At 44.2% G+C, this 20,439-nt stretch overlaps 1 protein-coding gene and 1 non-coding gene across 2 annotated transcripts in view; one reads left to right on the forward strand and one right to left on the reverse strand.

The window, feature by feature from the left end:
- Window positions 1–2,093: 2,093 nt before the first annotated feature.
- On the forward strand, window positions 2,094–2,167 carry Trnas-gga (transfer RNA serine (anticodon GGA)). The gene has a single exon. It is a non-coding gene; the product is annotated as a tRNA-Ser (tRNA).
- Window positions 2,168–2,855: 688 nt separating this feature from the next.
- Window positions 2,856–20,439, reverse strand: part of LOC119382528 (E3 ubiquitin-protein ligase lubel) — a 164,016-nt gene continuing 146,432 nt past the window's right edge. Inside the window, exons 14-20 of the mRNA XM_049412766.1 lie at window positions 13,391–13,588; window positions 6,600–6,773; window positions 5,521–5,619; window positions 4,771–4,860; window positions 4,509–4,623; window positions 3,071–3,189; window positions 2,856–2,984 (exon numbers count right to left, since the gene is read on the reverse strand). Of these exons, the coding sequence (XP_049268723.1) occupies window positions 2,856–2,984; window positions 3,071–3,189; window positions 4,509–4,623; window positions 4,771–4,860; window positions 5,521–5,619; window positions 6,600–6,773; window positions 13,391–13,588 (924 nt within the window). The remainder of the gene's footprint in view (window positions 2,985–3,070; window positions 3,190–4,508; window positions 4,624–4,770; window positions 4,861–5,520; window positions 5,620–6,599; window positions 6,774–13,390; window positions 13,589–20,439) is intronic.

Raw genomic sequence — 20,439 nt, forward strand, 5'->3', positions numbered from 1 at the left:
ACACAGGCTACGGAAACAGAAGCCCCCATTGCTGTTCCAAACCGCTGCTTGTGAAAATGTCCATTGAAAATAAAATACGTGTTTTTCATGCAGAATTCCAGCAGCCGGCATAAGTCCTCCGTCTCGAAGGGCGTACGTAAAGGCAGTCTCGAGTAGATTCTTGCGACACCGGACTGCGTAATCGAGGGGCACACACGTGAACATTAACCTAACGTGAAAGGAGATCATCACCTCGTCGTCGTCGATGGTGACACCTCCAAGAAGTTCAATGAAATATGCGGAATCCTTGACATAAATAGGCGTGTGTCCTACCAAGGGGTGCAGGACACGGTGAAGATAGCCGGATAATTCGTACAACGGAGAATGTGTAAAGTCGACGATTGGTCGGAGGGAACCTCGGGCTTGTGGACCTTCGGTAAACCGTAGACTGCAGGTGCTGAACCATTATGGCAAAGCAGCTTGTAGTACAAGTAATCTCCCTGAGATATACATGCGCACTGTGTGTCACCCGACACATAAATAGTCGCGCCCTCTTGCATGCTCGTCATTTTTAACAAGGGACCCGTAGCAGCCCCGAAACGTCAATATATGTTTGTTTTTCTTCGAACAAGGCGAGTGCCTGTTTTATTTCTTCAAAGTATATATGTAACAAAATTTTTCACAATAAAGATCATAACGAGCTGGCGCTTGCTTTGTGCTGTGCGCGTTCTTCTCTGTCCCGTGCGTAATTTCCGTATTATTCCCTGTCCTCTCTATCTACTCAGAGTATCTTTTACTCTAAGCGTAGGTAAATAATTAATAATTAATATTAATTAACCAACTTCTGAAATATATGTTTGCTTCAACCGAGAAGTATATATCTTCCTCCCAGAATAATACATATAAAAAAATTGTGATGATAGCTACTGTGGCTCTCAACTTTTCCGGGCTGCAAAGAAAATGATAGCTTTTAAAAGGTACCACGTGACTTGGCGCTCGTGCGCAGCGACCAAAGGTCGGCAAACTCACCATTGAGTCGACTTATTCAGACTCACTAAGACTCAGAGTGGGCCGTGAGTCTGAGTCTGAGTGAGTCCAGGTGAGTAATATTTTGGTGTGTCTGAGTCCGAGTGAGCCCTCAGAGCAAAATATATTTCTTGAGTTAGTCTGAGTGTGCTCCAATTTTTTGCCGACCTATAGCAGCGACATTAGTCCTCAAACAAGCTACAAACGAACGATCGATGCTGCACGCAGTACGACAAAGACCCAAACAGGTCTTGAGCAACGGAGATGGATCGAATACGATAATGTTGGTCTCCACTTGTGCCGAGATATCTAGCCTAAACAAGCAGTGAATCGGAAGTGGGCCATGGAATATGCAATAAATAACGCATGCTAGTTTTGGAAGCTCAGTCAGCGTTCCTGCTGACATATATAGCTTGGAGAGCGAGGAGGATTTATTGGCGGATGACGGTGTATCTGAGATGATGGGCGTGACAACCCTTTATCACTTTGGCTTGCGGCCTGTTCATTCCTTCTGTCTACGCGCAGCATCCAACATTTGTTGGCAGCCTGTTTGAGGGCGCTAATGCCGCTGCGTGTAAGCGTTGGCCACGTGGTATATTTTAAAATCCCGCGCACTTTCTTTTCAGCCCGGAAAAATCGGAAGCGCAGTAGCTGTCATTACAGAAAAAAATTATTTAGACCCTTGCTCGGTAACCTAAAGATTTGTCTTTTAAGCTAACACTCTGAACCTTAGTTAATAACTACTATTAAGTGATTACATATGCTCGTGGTAAAAAACTTGTGGCGAATTTCTCTAAGTACAACTGTTATAACGAGTGAAGAATTTAATGAAGTGAGGCAGAGATATGGAAGTACTGACGTATTAGTTTATTACATTGTTTTTAGAGGGTATAACCAACAGTAGCCAAAGTTGCAAATCAGTTTTGCGGAATCCCGCAAGGTGGCGGAAGGGTTAAGAAAGGGAAAATAACCTTTCTTAACCTTAACCCTTCCGCCACCTTGCGGGATTCCGCAAAACTGATTTGCAATATGTGTCCAGTTGCTTCGAGTTGTCGATAAATTCGTCCTCGCGCTGCCAATTCCTAGCTTCCTGGTTAGCTCAATTGGTAGAGCGACCGCCCCGGAAAGGCGTTGGTCCCGGGTTCGATCCCCGGACCAGGACGAATTTTTCGGCAACTAAGAGGCTTTATTTCTGAGAAATCCGTATGGATTTCCTTGTGGCTTCGTGCTACAAATGGGTGGCTGTCTATTTTCCCTTTCTTAGTAGCCAAAGTTATCCAGTATTAACCGGCACTAGCATTATGCTAGTAAGTATGGTAAGCTTTAACACGAACCATACTTTTGTGTTAAAAATTAACCAATTTTATAGTGCATATTTTGTTTTTAACATAGTTTTATCTGATACCTTATATGCCTACTTTACGTCACTAGTGATCTTTTCCCCAGGTATGACTGGAAACTTTTCTTTCTTTTTTTTTTTCTTTTCTCTTTTACTTTCTGATGACAGAAAAACTGTTATCGAAACCCCAGTTCAAATGTTACATATTGTTTAACATTAAAAATAGTCTGCATTGCTCAAGAGGAGAGTAATCAATGCTTAGTAGGCTCTGGCAGCGCGCACATGAATTTTCGTAAGCTTGGCCCGAGTAACCGGAAACGTCCACATCTATTTGCTGAAACATTTGTATGGTTGCCGCGTTTATTTGTACGTTGAAGTGCACTGTCACTACCGCGGCAGGAGAGGGTAGATAATGTTTATCCCCTCATTGTAGCGTAGACAGTAGGGGACAGTTGGAAACCGTGCAAATGCTGCAACGGCAAAGGCCAGGACCACGGCCAACCTTATAATTCTAGTGCCTACTCACCTCTAGAAGCCTTTGCAGGTCTTCCAAATTCTTGTCACGGAGGTAGAAAAGACAGTTTCTAGGATGATGGGCATGTAAACCCAGTCTGCAGCAGTTCGGAGACCGGCCACATTTCTAGAGATGCAAGAAGAAGCATTCCGTGTGTGCAATTCAATCACACACCACAGGATCCCGTAGCTTACGCAGGATATTTCGCTTACCTCACCCATTTTAAAGGGCAAGTTGCACCCGCAACAGAAGTCGAAACCACACTGATAGCACTTGAAATGCATGCAGCCACCGCGGGCTAGTGCATACCGAAACTTGCAGTTTGGACAATCTGCAATTGTGTAAAAATGTGCCACGGTAAACTGTTGTCCTTGCTCAGGTTGGAAACTGCGTAGGCGTGGGAGTTGGGATAATTGGGAATTTACATTTTATATTAATAACAATGATGACAGCCACGACTGCAATGACAATGATAATGTTCGCGGTGATGCTTATAGTCGGCTACCTAGACGCAGGTTCGCAACAATCGGTGGATTTTAAAATCCGCCGAGAGCACAACTGACAGCTCAGAATTTCCTTGAACGTCAGCGAACAATCTTCATGTTAGCAACAACGCAAGTTCCTCGTACCTTTTGCACCTCGTACCTTACCTCGTACCTTTTGCACCACAGGCGGCTTTGTGAGATAAGTTACGTTGTTATTCTTTTGTATTACAGGACAATGTCTTCAGCCTCAACTTGTAAGCGCACCACTCGTCCTGTCCACTTATTCCGTTACTCGTTTGTGCATTTTACCCAGCGCACCTACATTACAACTGCGTACCAATTAGCCAGATTTGAAGCTTTGGTGAGCCTCAACTTGTCAAGTTAGTTAAAGGGGTACTGACACAAAAATTTTGGCCACGCGTTTTTTTTGTGTTTTTTTTTTGCTGCAATGTGTTGCTGGGGGCCTGTTAGTCACAACACGGCACATCGTTTGCTGCAGCGCGCAACAGAAAATTAATTACAGGCTCCTCATTACCGACCAGTGTCAGTTTCGGTTTCAAAAATGACAAGCCTTCGGGTGCAACTGTCACCACCTAGCGGGTGCAGCGCTCGATCACGTCAGCACACAGAACTGTGACGCACTTCCGCACGGTTCGCGAGCAGCCGCCGAGAAGTATAGCTGCTGGAGCAAACGCGGCAAAAAAACATGGCGGCTATACGTCATCATAACTTGTCGCAGTGTTGTCACGTGACGGAAGCAGTGGGTCCCCAGGGTCCCCTTTGAGAGTGTCAATAGAGCGAAGGTGTCGATCGCTCACGCAAACTTCAAAATTCATTTAAAATACCTTCCAAGCTATATTCGCTGTTGATATTTTGCAGATGATATACGCATGTTCACGGGAATCAATCCCACAGGCTATCTCGGCCGCTAAATTTCAGTGCCCCTTTAAATACCCAAATAACAAGTCAAAGTCAGTTCTTACAACTGATATAGTTACGGTCAATGCTCGTAGCTCGCATTCCATGATACGACAACAAATGCAAATAAAACCACGTAAAACAAGCCACAACGCCACGCTGTCATTTAGAAATGTTACGTCTTACATAAAATTACCACTTAAACGACACACTTGCCGCTAGCGTATTTGCAGGGTGAGCGACATACCGATTCCATTTTCAGCCAAGTAATGCGCGATTCCTTCAGCCTGACTTTCAGGGTCATTGCTTTGTTGCCACTCTTGAAACTGCTCGCAGCTGATCCCTTCATGTTGCTTTTGCCACTGAAAAAGATGGAACAATTTGCACTCGTCATAACCGACACATCACTGCCGCAATTACTCTTCACGCCCAAACGCAAGAGAATGCGCAGCTATCGAGACCATAACGTGCTGCACGTTGCATGAACCACGGCTGTGCCAAGAACTTACAGGCTTGCGACAAGACGCGCAGGTGACCGCCTTGCAGTCGGGGCACACAAGACGTATCTGATTAGGGTATGTGATGAAACCGGAAGAACACTGGAAAGACAGGAAACTGCCATTAGAAAGAAACGCAAACACGTTCCTGGCACTGCCACGTCGAGCTAAAAAAGCAACGAAACTCTTTCTTTCCGTGATAGTCATTGCTTCACTTGCTCGTCACGCAATACTGCATAATGTCGAGGGCACCCTACGAAATAATTACCTTCAAATGCGAAGTAGCTGCAATTACCTTCTAATGAGCCTTTCTCTCGTCCACGACAATAGCACCGGAAGCTACAGGAGTAACGTCGACGTTGACACTGGTTGTGCAAACATGCCCCTTTCGCCATTGCGCCATTGAACACAGTCTCCTATGCCGAATATAAGGATGCCTGGCAATGACGGCTTTAATCCCTAACAAAGAATGAGAGAAACCCTTAAACAGAACACACGAAGCACTGACTTGCGCGCGAACGAGGCAAAACAATATAACGTTATTTCATGGCTGATTACGCTCGTGTGCTTCAACGAGTGTGCCAGCGAGCGTAAGTTTGTCGCAACGGGGCAAAGCGTCTGTGCTTCTCTAAAGGCTGCAAGCAGCCCAGCAAGGCCGACCTTGGAGCGACGTTTCTTGTGTGTGCACAAACTGAGTCGTGGATTTGTGAGAGCACACTGAGAGCTAAAGCTGTTGATGTGTTTTTTGAACATATCACAAACCTGTGAACACCATCGGAAGTTTGGATCCTTCATTAGCGCTCGGTCCCGTAGCTTTTGTTGAAACAGGTCGTAGACTTCGTTGTCAACCAAGCCTTTTAGCTAGGGAAAAATAAATAAACAGATATAAGGTGGACAAACAAAGTGCAAGTTTATACACTAAACTGCGTGTCAGATTTACTGTCAGCAAACTCAAAGAGACGCAAACTCAAAGTGCGTCACATTTTTCAAGAAATATGTCACGGCACCACGCGGTCGGCATTTCCAATGGGGAAGTTATCGATTGTACGATAATTAAACTGTCGTCATTGTTTTTCTGATTTCTCAACGAGTGTGTGCTGATTCGATTAGCAAATGTGACAAAGTAATTTATTCATACATCCTGTATAAGGTGTCCAGACCCTTGAAATCCAAGCGGACGTTCTGCCGACGTATTTTAAGTAATCTGCTACTAATTCCATGTATTGAAATGCAACATTCGTGAGCTCAACGCCCCTTGCCCTTGCGGTGTCTTTGTAGCTTTCCTCACACAGCACTGTAGTTCGTGCTTAATGTACTTCCCGACACACTCGATGAACTGTTACTGTTGTTCTCACTAGACGTTAAAAGTCTTTAAGGTGCCGCCGAGTTCACGTGCCAAAAGCTCTTGCTTTTCTTTTTTTTATTTTTTTTGTTGCGACTAGCTACCTGTCTAAGAACGCTTATATTTTGTTAATATTTATATCCTGTGCGCGTGACCTTAAGCCATTGTATATTATATATCTAATCACTCGCTCTGTCATTTCCAGCGTTTTCAATTTCCAGTGCTAAATATGGCCATGAATTTCTCTTTAAACGCAGTTATAAGAAAATGTAAAGTTCGCAAAAAACAACCTCTAAGGTGGAATTTGCCATATTTGATATATTAAAAATTCCTCGCACTTTCGTTTGATGTCGGCTGAAATTAATAGATCTGAAAGAGCAATTTCGCATGTAGCTAGAAAGAAGCACACCTTTCTATCAAGTGATTACACCTTTTATTGCTAGAAATTGCGGCAACTTGGGTATCTTTACAAAAAGTAAAAGTAAATCAGTATACTTACCAAGATATCTAAGTTATTAAAGTAATTCAGCTCTACGTCTTCGTCACTCAAGTCAGGCTCATTGCAGAATGGGCAAAGAAGTTCCATAATATTTCTGTCCCGTATTTGAATGGTAAAATAGGCTTTAAGGCACTCTTTGCACGCTCTGTGTACGCAGTTCAGTAGAGAGACCATCTGCAACAAAAATGTACGCGAAGGCAAGTTAAGAATAATTGAACAGCTCCACTCTCAAAACTGCCTTGCCTTAGAGAATTCCTTTTTAAGCTAATACTCTGAACCTTACAAGTTATTAATTACTGTTAATTAATTGCCTAGGCTCATTGCAAATATTTTGCCCTCATGATGTCGTTGACCTTATAATTATATAGAACTATTATATTATAACTATATATCTTATAACTATATATAACCTAAAACCCTTATAGAAAAAAGATTTCTTTAGACTAACAGCGCGAGTGCGAAACAGGGACACCAGAGAATAAACTTTAAACTGATTTATTATTTGGCACAGAATTCAACGAGGGGGCCTGTCACATTAAGAACTGCACTATAGTGACGGGGCAACAGTTATACGCGTGCCACTTAGGCACGTGTGGCTTGGGCACACGTAACGTACGGTTGAGCCACCGACGCAACAGATATCCCCCAAACCTAGGGAAATATTCAGCGATTATTTGAGTCTCTTCACTTTCCTGTCGAAATTACGCGACCTGATTTGTTCCATGAAGTTTAAGGCGAAATCCTTATATGCCTTATCAAACGCTAAAATTGACCGGCGTCCCGCGTCGGCGTCAGCACGAGCGTCAACTCGAGCGATGCAAAAAATCATCACGTGATGACGTCACCATATGACGTCATCATGACGTCACAGATCGCCGAAATTTGTGACGTCACGTGACATAATGTCACATGATGACGTCATCATGCGACATCATAACTTGGTCAAAGGTGCGCCGATCACGGAGGCCCTGCAAAGGTAGGTGAGGTGCCTCCGATCCTGGAGGCAGTGGAAAACCACGTTAGGTGCAGAGGGCTTTCGGAGGGTGGTGGGGCAGGATCAATACATCGACTGAGAAGAAAAAGAAGATGGCTTTCGCCTTCCAGTCATCTTAGGTGAACGCATAAGGGACCCTGTGAGTTTTTTATTCGTTCATAATGACGCAGCCAAAAGCTGTGCCAGATGAGTTTTGTATGCTAATAACCCGACCAGCCAATGGCATGTCTTATCAGTGATTAATTCTGAGCATACGTCCGCAAAATATGTGGAGCTCACTCAGGCTCACTCATGAAGTATATTTTGCCCTCAGGGCTCACTCGGACTCACACTCACCAATTGTTTTCTCAACCGGACTCACTCGGACTCAGACCTACAAAATGTTTTCTCGACCGGACTCACTCGGACTCAAACTCGCCCAAATATTACTCACACGGACTCACTCAAACTCAGACTCACGGATCGCTCTGAGTCCGAGTGAGCCGGCTCATGAGTCCATTAGCGTATAATTAGCTTTTTGATATTGTTCCTTCAAATACGAGTTGCTAGTGGTTGCAATCCAGAACGACATTTTTATTGAAAGAGATGACTCACACGAGATATTTTTATCAAGAAGTTCCTAGGAAAGATTTTGTGTGTGTGGGGGGGGGTGTCAAAACTCACGCTTTTGATCAATAAATATTGAGCTGGCGTATGAACGCTGGTGCACTGAGGAATGTGTGAGTAGACGTGAGTAAACGTGCGTATAAATGTGAGCTGACATATGGCTGATCGTAATGCTGAAGTATAGTAGATAGGACCATAGGTCGGCAAAAAATGTGGAGCTAACTCAGACTCACCCAAGAAACGTATTTTGGGCTTAAGGCTCACTCGGACTCAGACTCACCACAGTTTTACTCAACCGGACTCACTCGGACTCAGACTCAATCAATTTTTTCTCGGTCAGACTCACTCGGACTCAAACTCACCCAAATATTACTCACACGGACTCACTCGAACTCAGATTCACGGCTCGATCTGAATCTGAGTGAGTCTGAGTGAGTCGACTCATGAGTGAGTTTCCCGACTTATGATTCTGAGTGAACGCGATATGACAGATATTCTAAAGCAAGAGCTACAGCCAGTGCCCGAATCATTAGATGCAATGTTCACCAGGGCTTAAGTGCTGTGTTCACTGAGGCGAGAAAAAAGAAACGACCAATAGGCCCTGATGCGCATATGCACAATTTATTGTGCAACCACGGTCATAGAACAAGACGCACATGTCAATATTTATACACAGAGAAGGGGGAAAGAATTGGTGTCACATTTCCCGAAGGTCGCTTTAGTAGTCCCTATACGAAAGCGAGGTAAAGCTGTTAATCTGGTGCCGTTATTCAGGCCTGTAAGTCCCGTAAATTTCATCGGTATGGTAACGGAAAAAAATTATCCAGCTCGAAGTTATTCAAATGTTTCATTCCGCTGAAGGTGCATAACAAATGTTCGTTCCGACCGTTCGTTCGAGTGTTTGACTTTTTCCGTTTAATGTAGAATTGAATATCTGGTGCACCTCGTTAACTATTTCTGAAATACAAAGGAAAAGATAAGCAGATGCAGCACACAGCGTATTAGTGGAGCGTTCCGGGAACAAATAACAGAATTCCGTTAAGGAAGAAGAGCGATGCACTCGATACTATGCCTAAAATGTATGTGTGGAAATGAGAAAGCTCCGCAGCTCTTTTGACACTAGAAACCACATACCTATACAAGATGTCTCACGAAACAAGAACCAAGGATTTTTTAGAAGAAATGGTTAACCGCAATTGAATGAAACCAACGACATATGGTTTGCCATCATGTGGCGGTCATTGGGGTATTTTTTATGACGCGCTTAATTGGTTAATTAACGAATATGCATTAAGCAAAATTTTCCGAATTCACTTTAGGGTCAAGTGCGTTTCGTTACGTTATAGAAGGCGTTCCAAAACGACCGTTCCAATTTTTTCTGGCAACGTACTATATGCTGCGTGGTGATTTTTTCCGGCGTTTAAAGAAACCCCGCGAAATATCTGCGCCATGCGGTATAGTATTGCAGCGCTCTCAACCGTGCTTCGAGCGAAAAAGCCGTGCGCGAGGACCGTGGCAAAATGATGGGCCGCGGTTCTAGGCATCGGCTTCACAGCGCGACAGCATTTTTTTGACGGCGGCACACTGCAAGGAAGCGCCACTGTCCCTGATAAGGGATGGGTTGACGGTCTGCGCGCACGGCTGCTTCGCTTGAAGCATGGTTGACAGCGCTGCAATACGGTAGCGCATGAGCGCAGTCACGTGGTTTTATTCCAATTTCGCGGGCTTTCTGTAAACACCGGGAAAAATCACCACGCAGCTTGTACGTTGCCAGAAAAAATCTGGATCGGTCGTTTTAGAATGCCCCCAACCTAACGAAACGTACTTGGTCCTAAAGGTAATATTTTAAAAAAATTGCATAATTCAAATTAGTAAATCAGTTAATTAACCGCAATATAAACAATACGTACTCTAACGAGCGCCGAATGACGGCAAACCATATATGATTGATGCAGCGCCAAAGACGAATACGAAAGGAAACACAGAGTGCACAGGACGAGCGCTGCATGACCCGACGGTCGCGGGACCCGACGGTCGCTGCATGAGACTGCTGACCCGACGTTCGCGGGATCGAATCCCGGCCGTGGCGGCCGCATTTTCGATTTAAGCGAAAATGCTTGAGGCCCGTGTACTTAGATTTAGGCGCACGTTAAAGATCCCCGGCGGTCGAAATTTCCGGAGTCCTCCACTACGGCGTCCCTCATAATCATATCGTGGTTTTGGGACGTTAAACCCCAACAGTTATTATGCTATTAGACTTTGACAACACGCAAGGACTCCGTCAGTGGTCTCTCCCGCCAAACAGGGATATGCCTTGACAGCACAGAAGACCAATATTTTGTTTTCGCTTGCTAGGTTTCTTTCATATAAGTGCAATCACTCACTACGTACCTAGTCTAGCTGCCGGCGCCACGTGTTGGCCTCCGTGGTATTTCCTTACACAGTTTTTTTTTAATTCAGTGTGCAAAAATCAAAACTAAGGTCTTGCGCTAAGGGCTTCTTGCTGCAAAACATTTCTTGTACGCCAAGAAATGCGAAAAATTTCATGGCGTACCAAAGGCACTTCTATCTATCTATCTATCTATCTATCTATCTATCTATCTATCTATCTATCTATCTATCTATCTATCTATCTATCTATCTATCTATCTATCTATCTATCTATCTATCTATCTATCTACGCCTTGATGCTCTCCTGGGCCCGCATTCACAAAAACCTCTTTCGCTGAAAATTTCCCTCGGAGAACATTTCAGCCAATCACGATCCGGGACATATCATAACGAAGCCTAGCTGACCAATGGGAAAACGCGCTTACGAAAGAGAAGTTTTGTGAATTCAGCCCCTGGTTGTTTAATTAACTTCATATGTATACCAAAATTGGCATGGCACATCATAAGTGTATGAATGGCAGGTTATGACATGATTATTATGGCATGTACGCCATGAATGACATACATGACAAATCCATTGTGATGCCATGGTGGTTGTTTCATTACCTTCCTTTATATCAAATGTGTATCATATGACGTGCGTATATGACAAACATGTATGATAGGTCACAACATATATGTTCATGGCATGCATGTCATCGGCATCATGACCTCAATGACGGAAATGAAATTATGCAAACGTCGTGAGGACGTTTGCAAAATGCCCTCGCGGTTGTTTCATTCTTCTCGTGTGTACCAGAATGTATGCATGCATGCGTGCATGCATGATAAACATGCGGTAATTAATGGTATGGTGTTACATGAACGGCGTGACAAGTCATGAGCGGCATGACATGCATGACATAACAGACAAGATGTCCCTGTACAGTCGTCTATTTGCCTGGGATACCTCAATATACACGACACACCTTAAATTACATGACAAATACATCGCATGTACCGCATTCATTCGTATAAAACCAACACTGGTTGGCCGATTGTCGCCGAGTGTTGTGTAACGAGGCATGCGTAGCGAGGCCATCTACCACGTTGCATTCCACAGAGGTAGATTACTTGAACGCCTGCCACTAATCGAGTTTATTGTTTGCTAAGGTGACTCGTGGCTATGACTTTGCTCGTTTATATATGTGTGTGCTTTACGAATAAAATCAGTTGATAGTTTGCGCTTGTTCGTCTCCCATCTTCTCTCGTCTTCGTATTTGCGCTATTCTACCGTAAGTAGTAATGGTTCCTAGTGTTGGCAGACTGTTGACTAGCACTAGCCAATGTTAGCTTGGTGCTGGCCAGTGTTGGCTAGTGCTTGCTAATGCTGGCTAGCGTTGGCTGGTGTGTGATAGGTGCTGGCCAGTGTTGGCTAGTGCTTGCTAGTGCTGGCTAGTGTTGGCTGGTGTGTGATAACTTTATCTGTTGGTGGCTGACTGCTCGCTAATGTTGGCTAGCACCTCGCAATGTTGGCTAAGTGTCAGCCAGTGGTGGCTAGTGCTTCCTCATATTGGCTAGTGTTGACTACCAAAGGTTAATGCTGGTTAAGTGTTGCTTGTGTTGGTTAATCTTGCCTAGTGACGGCTATGTCGTCTAATGTTGGCTCACTGTTGGCTAATCTTGGCCATTGCATGCTAATTTAGTCTAGTGGTGGCAAACTATTGGCCTAATGTTGGCTTACTGTCGGCTAGTGTTTTATAGTGTTGGTAAACTGCTGGCCTGCACTGGACAATGCTGGCTAGCTGTCAGTAAGCGTTGTGTAGTGCTGGCTAATGATGGGACAGTGCAGTGCTTGCTTGCTAATGTTGAAGCCTCTGCACGACGCGATAATGCAGAGGCTCCTTCGTTCGCGCTCCCTCCTCGGGTTCCTTACGCACAGCCGTGACTGACTGCTTGCTTCCTAATACAGTCGTGACAAGACATCGGTGGACGGTTTAACAGTGCATCACTGCACCAGCCATATAGCAACCATCGGGTTGTTGTGCTGGGATGACGATGTTTGTGATTCCATCATATCGATTCAATGTTGAGTTCAAAGAAGATTATACCTGGCATAAGTTAAATAATACTTCGCAAAGTTCACACTAAAAAAAAAGGCTGACGTTCCCACGCTAGTGCTCTCGCAGTATTTTAACAGTTGCGATCTGTGCTCACCCGAAGGACAAATATGAGAGCTTAAATTAGAATCGCGCACCACAAAGATGAATCATGTCATGAATATAGCTCTGTTTACTACTATCTTTGTTTGAAGGAAGAATAGCGGAGGCAGAAGAGGAGGAACTCAAAATATTGCAGAATCTGACAGCCTAGCAGTGGCGTAGCCAGGGGGGGGGGAGGTTTAAGTGTCCCCCTCCTAAAATGTTTGAATGTTGCATGTGTATACACACAGAGATACAAACCAACGAACGAACATATCAAAGTATAGTAGGACCCCCTCCCACCTCCCCACCCCCCACCCCCGCCGGAAAAAATATCTGGCCACGCCCCTGTAACTCAGATATATGTGTTTAATTCCCGCTGCAACGTAGCCAGTAACATTCAATATATCAGACATCACCGATGTGTAAAACGCTTAGAAGCCATTCACTTTGTCGTTGACATAGATATCTTAATTGCCAGCTCATAGATTCTGCGAATAAAAATTCTCCAATCTAAAAAAAGATTTAACGTTCCTCTTGTCTCTCTGTATGGGCTAAAGGGCAGGCTTTTTCTTTTTTCCTGGGAGTTCACCTACGGTGGTAAATAAAGGGTTGCTGACCTGACTGATGGGGTAGTTGGCCGCGCATAGCTCACACTCCTGTTGCAAGAAGTTGACTGCCTGGTAGATGCTTTCGCACTGTTCGGCAGCCAGTATGGCGTCCTCTTCATCGAAGCTCATGTCGATCAGCTCGGCCACCAAATGCGCGTGCACCATGGTCGGACAACGACCTCCTTGGACGAGTTCCTCGGCTTTTGCCTGCGGTTAACGTGCCGCGAATGCGTCACTCAGGAGTCACACATACCAGTCTTTCAACACGGGGTGAAAAGAAGCTGGGAAAGGAGGGGAAGGGGGGTGAAAGAAGCGAGAAAAACACTATTGTAGCTGTACTCTAGGCACTTCCGTTGTTCTCGCATAGGAGAGTTGCCGTTATTTGATGCACTGGAGCAATACCTGTCGGCATTTCTCGAACACCATTTATTACCCGTGGTGTTTCCTCACACCAAAAAAGAAGCATCTCGGAAAACTTGGTGGGTAAAATGAAGCGTTCACTTCTATTTAATTTCTTCCTTTCGTTGTGTTTTTGGTTGTTTCATTGCAGATAATAACAGTAACACCGTTGGTAAGCACACACTCCTTTATTGCTGCTGTTGGACAAAGCCGAACGCTTACACCAGCTTGCCTTCAAACTAGAACAAAGGACTTAATACAGTCCCTTTGAGATGAAAAGTCGAAAATCAGCTTCCGCGAAAAGAATCCCTTCGAAACTTGAAAAAGTCAGACCATCTACCCTTCTCTTTCCTCATCGCAGGTTCTTTGTGCTTCTTTGTGCTCATGGCCGAAGCATGTGAGCCAACTTTGGTGCCTTGATTACCACCGATATATGTATTCGCACGCCTCACTGGACACATTCAACTTTGTTTATGCAAATGTTGTACTTTCATCAGTACGTTTAGGCTACCACTCTCATTTCTCAGGGCTTATTATTAACATTACCAGCTGCTTCCAGCTGGCGCTTGAAAGCTACGTTTCCTTTTTTTGTTGTTAGGTTTTTATGGGTTCATCAATTATATCATAAACGTTTGATAGACGTCGCGGTAGCTAATCGGCTATGACATTGCGCTAATCTATCACATCGAGGGAGTGGATTAGATTATCGGCCAAGGTGGCCGAATTATGACGTGGGCGATACGTAAAAACATCCTGTACATAGATTTCGCTGCACGTGAAACACCCCAGGTGGTCAAAATTAACCAGCAGTCACCAACGCGTCTTATATTCATATCGTAGTTTGGCGCACAAAGCTCCAGAATTTACTTTTAACACTACAATTGTGTTCTTGCGCATCCCGAGACCAGATGTGTGTTATGTTGGCGACGTAAACTTCAAACAGACTTAAAGAAGGATATTTTTTGTTCAAAAGTAAGCCAGTCCTGTCATCGATGCTGTTGAAGCCACACTGATGGTGGTGCAGGCCTGCAATCGAAACGCTTCCGTAGCCTATACTGCAAGCGGCCTCCGCTATAGTGCTGCGGTCAGCTACTATCATTGGATACATGACACCAGATACCACAAAAATACCGATTCCATTCATACACAACGCAGGAATTGCAGCACACATACAATACACACAAAACCTGATGTCTTATGACAAGCCTTCGTTGCAATAAAATAAGGTTGCTCGCCAATTTTAGCCGACATCCTAGCTTTTGTTAAAATTCGTTATTACGCCATGCCAATTTCGAATGAAGCGCTTGGCTTCATTTTATATACTGTACAGGTATTCCATGCACGTGCTCATTCATTCGTCCGAAAGGTTGCGTTGAGCACCCACATCGTTATCACTATATGAAGTTATCTACAATCCCATATTGTGCGATCTTTCCATCTCGCTTACACTGATAGCCGTCTTTCGTATTGTGCATCACCTTAGGCCAGCACATAATTTACGTTATTAAGAAAATGGCACGACAGAAAAAAAAGGGGAAAAGACTTTTACCACACGAACACAAGCGCCATGTTCGTGCGATAAAGTCTTTTCATTTTTCTTTTTTTTCTATCGCGCCGTTTTCTTAATAATGCATCCAACTCGCTCAACTGTCAGTCCTACTTAACATATTTTAGCATATTGAACACCTACTGCACCTTCGTATCCGAGTCATCAGACTAATGGCCTTCAGCCCGTTTGATTTGTCATGTATGCCACTGTTTCTAAAACCATTATTCTGCAACAAGTATTCCTGTCAGCAAAAAAAAAATCCACGCCAAGTCCCCTTTTGGAGTTGTATAATAATGCCCTTCCGTAAACACTAGTTACGACAAGTTTGCTGTTCTATATACTTGCACAGAAATATCGAATTCATTACCTTCTGAAATACGATCCTCTCACTTTCCGGGCTTTTTTTTTTTGCATTTTCAGCACGCACAAAGACATGTTTCGTTAACAAATTGGGCGACTCGCTCAAATTTACTAATTGTCAATGCGTTACCTTTTACGGTGTATCAATTTCTGTTTGTATATATAGTTGATATTTTTGACAATGAACAGAGTTATCCCTGCTACGTCAAGTTGACTTTTCTCGCTAATGAGCTTGTTCACGCGCATGTGTTTTGGTCACTTATTGTTACCGTTATCGTATGTATCTAATTATTTTGTGAGACGTAACAACTTATATCAAATACTACTATTTATATGATTCAAATGTCTGCACTTGTATCACTCCTTGTCCTCTTCGCATAACTACCTATAAACGATGTCTTAGTTTTGTAAAATTTCTTGAAAAGGGGCACTCTGGCGAGGCGATTGCTTGCATGTCTCGCAAGGATAAATCGGTCTGCCACCTATACATCACCATCTTTCACCTGTCAGTTTTTTTCTGTTTTACACCTCCTGGAATTCTGTTTACTATGTAACTTCAGCGTGGCGTTTCAAATAAACTGGACTCTAACCTTACAGCAAGAGATGGCTAGTAAGGTCACTATGTAGGCGTTATACGCGTAGTACACAAGTTGCTTATGTATTTGTGTCATGCACTTGAGGGTACGTGAATATATAAAGATTTTTTTTTATCGTGGATTCGTTGCGTGTCTCGATCTCGCGACAACAGGCCTTTTACAAACACACGCGCGGGCACGCACACACAAAATGATTTCGTTCGCTGAATAAGTTTGTAAAAATAATATCTGCTAACAAACAATAACAACGGAGGTAATCGACCGATGGTCGACGTTCTTACAAGAGAGAGAGAGATCAACTTTATTTTTAAAAAAAAAGGTCCGGCCAATTCTTCGGGGATTTGGGCGAATATCCCAACCTAGGCGTCGGCCACGAGCCCTTGAGCTGTGGCGGCAGCCTCGGCCCGCTGGACGGCCCAGAGTTGGTCCTCGAGGGCGAAGCTGAGCACTGGAAACAAAATTTTATTTTAATTTCATTTTATTCAAGCATTCTACAATGCCTTCGAAGGTGTTCGTGATTAATACATTTAACTTGAACATGATGCGTGCAAGATGAGCGTCTGCGCAATTATGGATACAGTGTCTGACGGAAGGAGGCAAAAAGCTCGTATACTAACTTAGGCCCCCTCTTCTTTGCGGGTGCTTTTTGAATTCTAGCCCTACAGCTCCATAAGTGCAAAAATCGCCAGGTGGGTTATTTTTTCTTTTTTTTTGGACCCTACAGCGCGTTAGTATTCATCGGAGCAAAAAACGATCGAGCAGAATGTGAGATAAAAGCATTCATCTCGAACCAAAAATCGTAACATGCTGCACCCCGAAGGTGCCGCACGAGGAAGGAAAGAAAGTATCGTGCACCGTCGTCCGGCCTTACAAGAAATTCTATTTGCAGAGGCGCATCTCAAGCAACATCGCGTCTTTTGTGCTCAAACGTTATTCTCAAGCAAGTATTGACAAAAAACACTTAACGTACATTCCCCACCTATGCAAAATAACAGAACGGTGAAAAGGAAAAAAAAAACAAAGGCAATGACCTGGCGGATTCATAACGTAAGCGATTCACAAAATTTCTCAGTAGGTGGTCGCTCCGAAATTCGCGCAATAATCCCTGCTAAAAAAGACTCGCTTAGAACATTAATATTCAACATGTGTGTTTCATAATTTCGTTCTCATTCGCACATGATAATGACAGTTTGGTGCCATTATAACATTACATACGCAACGCGACCGCTTATAACCGGATGCGGAGAGGCAACAGCGCACAGTATATAAATACGCTAAGTGCTGCTTGAAGCGCTTGCGATCAAGGATAGACCTGATGACTTCACGCTACGTTAGACGTCGAGAGAGACAGTGGTGGGTGGCTAAATTATTGCCCTCAGCTGGCACTCACTGCATGTTATACATACCTGTCACAGGCAAGAAGATGAGTGCGTCATTACATACACCTTCGTCTGGAAAACCCTCACACAGCAGCTACCCAGATTTTGAGCGTACACCATATACGGCCGACATTACAGAGTCAGAATGATGCGGTCAAAGCCGCACTTTCGGCTTCTTAAAGAAACCACGTGTCACTGTTGCGCAGTCTCCTGAAAAAAAAAATGTGACGAAGGCTTGTAAAAAGGGTGATGCCACAAAATATGGGGCATGTCAAAAAGAGTGAAGAAGCCGGGTGACCTGCGGCAAGGCCCATTTCTGGAAAACGGGACGCCTTGACATAGCGGCAGTCTTAGGGGGGCATAAGGATGCTGTATATGCGCAGATAGCGAGAGGTCATCTCGCCATTTTTTACCGAAGATGCGAGTGCACAGCTGCAGATTTTGCTGCAGCATGTGTTCTTGGATAGTATACGTAGGATATTAAGAGGGATATTCCAGAGGCATACGGCATGGAACGGGGACGCAATAACTGTGTGAGCATGGGAAAACTGGAGTCGAATTCACAATACTTCTCTTTCGTAAGTGCGTTTCTCCATTGGTCAGCTGGCTTCGCTAATGATATGTCCCACATCGTGATTGGCTGAAATATTATTCTGCGAAAATTTTTAGCGTAAGACGTTTTTGTGAATACGGGCCTTGTATATCCATCACAAACAGAAAGCGAAACCCACGTATTATCTTGACACATGTGTATCTGCAGAGTACATGCGCTACTTTTAAATGTTTACATTGTACAGGTGAGCTCAATATGACTTGCAACATGGGAGCGCGTGGCTCCCATGTTGTGCATGGCTTCAAGATTGCGCTTGGCTTCAACTTGCCCTCATTTCCTCAACTAAATAACATTTTCTCATTTGGGATCATCCTCAAAGAAGAGAACAGCGTTTAGTTGTGGAAATAAGGGCAAGTGGAAGCCATGCGCAGTCATTGAACTAGTGAGGCCCCGCGCTCCCGTGTTGCAAGTCATACTGAGCGCCACTTACATACTGGTTGTCTTTTCTCATTTTAAAAATGTACGGTCTAGCGTTCGTTAAATTCTTTCCGTCCCAGTGTGCATTGTTACTCGTTCCGCTATAGACGAACGCATTCTCGCGACCCAAACAGAGCTTGTTATCCTTACTAACGAAGACGGTGCTGAGAGAACGCTGAATGGCAATACAAATGTTCATTGGGAAGAGCAAGAAAGTGTTTGTATTATTTCGTTGGCGTATGGCACATTAACCTCTGCTTCTCAAAATGCACACTTCTCATTAGTGTTATGGCTGATTCCCTTGAAATTGGGATTAAATTATGGGATTTAACTATTTTATCTTACTTTATAAACAATTTCACCATTTTAGTGATTATATTTTTATGGTTCGGAATTCTTGCAGTCATTTCATGGCACTTGTCCCCTGGGTAGGCTGCCTTTCCATGTTAGTGTTCATTTACGAAGAGCATCATGTTCCTGTACTTATCCTAGGCTCTCGTTATAACCACAGTATATGAGGCCCGCTTTTAATTTGTAAAGGTAAGCTACGCAGGGGCGCTTGTGGTGCTTTTTCAATTTGGCGCGTTTTCTTTCTTTCCATGTCTGGTTATTTTTGTCAATTTTTCTAGCATTTCTTTGTCGCTTGAACTTATTCTGAATGTTCGTAGTTCTGCCGGCCAATCGGTTGCTCTTTTTTTTTTTCACGTTCACCTGGTCTATAAAACAGCGGCGCAACGACATCTCAACAAATTTCAGCCACCTTTTCGAACAAGAGCCCCTAAGCACAGTGGCGTAGGCAAAAATTTTTTTCGGGGGGGGGGGGGGCGCACACTCTTGATTTGACGTGGGGTCCGGGCAGATAAGTATGGTCGAGTGTCATTTTGTGCTCTGTAACACATGGCAGAAAAAAATTTCGGGGGGGGGGGGGTGGCACGGGCCCGGTGTGCCCCTCCCCCCCCGGCTACGCCACTGCCTAAGCATCGCTGTAATGCCCTCTGTACTGTAATTACGCATTAGGCACTCGAAAAATCATTGTGCAAGCAGCACATGCCTTTGCAACATCCGCGTCCACCATCTCGAAATGACGTTCTTTCTTTCGTCGATTGAAATGTCTTGTGATTCACAATCACTTATTACCCCCTTTTCGATATTCATAGGAGCTAGAATAAATGCAGGCAGAAAGAGGTTTCCTTACTCTCACCAACGTCATGCGGGCTTTGAGGATAATTGCCGTCTACATCCATGCCAACGATGGAGGAAGAGCGTGCGCGCTGCTCACGGTGTTGCGCGCACGTTCACTTGATTAAGAGTGGGAGAAGGTGAGGGAACCTTTAGCTTCACACTGCACCGAGCTGGCTTGTTTCGAACAGATAAAGCTAGTATACATGTTGAGCGTGGACATGGTGAGCGTGTACTCCTGTTCCGTCACTGCATGATTGGAGGGACCGTTGAAACAGCGCTCCACAGTGAACCTTTGTGTTAAATTGTCATATTCTCCTACGAAGACGTTCGACATGGTCAAAAAAGCATACCATGATGATTTAATTTGCAGATAGCGACTGTTCAGCGGTACAATGTCCTTACAGATGGCTAAGATGTCCTCGACCAACAATGAATGGTCCGGGCGCCCGTCGACGACGGTTACGGATGACAATGTTCCTCGTGCGTGTGCTTTATTCACCTCTGATCAGTGTTAGGCGTCCGTATCTGTGTAGTAACGTAGAAAACATTTGTCTCCAAGTGTT

Source organism: Rhipicephalus sanguineus, chromosome 1, assembly GCF_013339695.2.
Source record: "Rhipicephalus sanguineus isolate Rsan-2018 chromosome 1, BIME_Rsan_1.4, whole genome shotgun sequence".
Taxonomy (NCBI): Eukaryota; Metazoa; Arthropoda; class Arachnida; order Ixodida; family Ixodidae; genus Rhipicephalus; species Rhipicephalus sanguineus.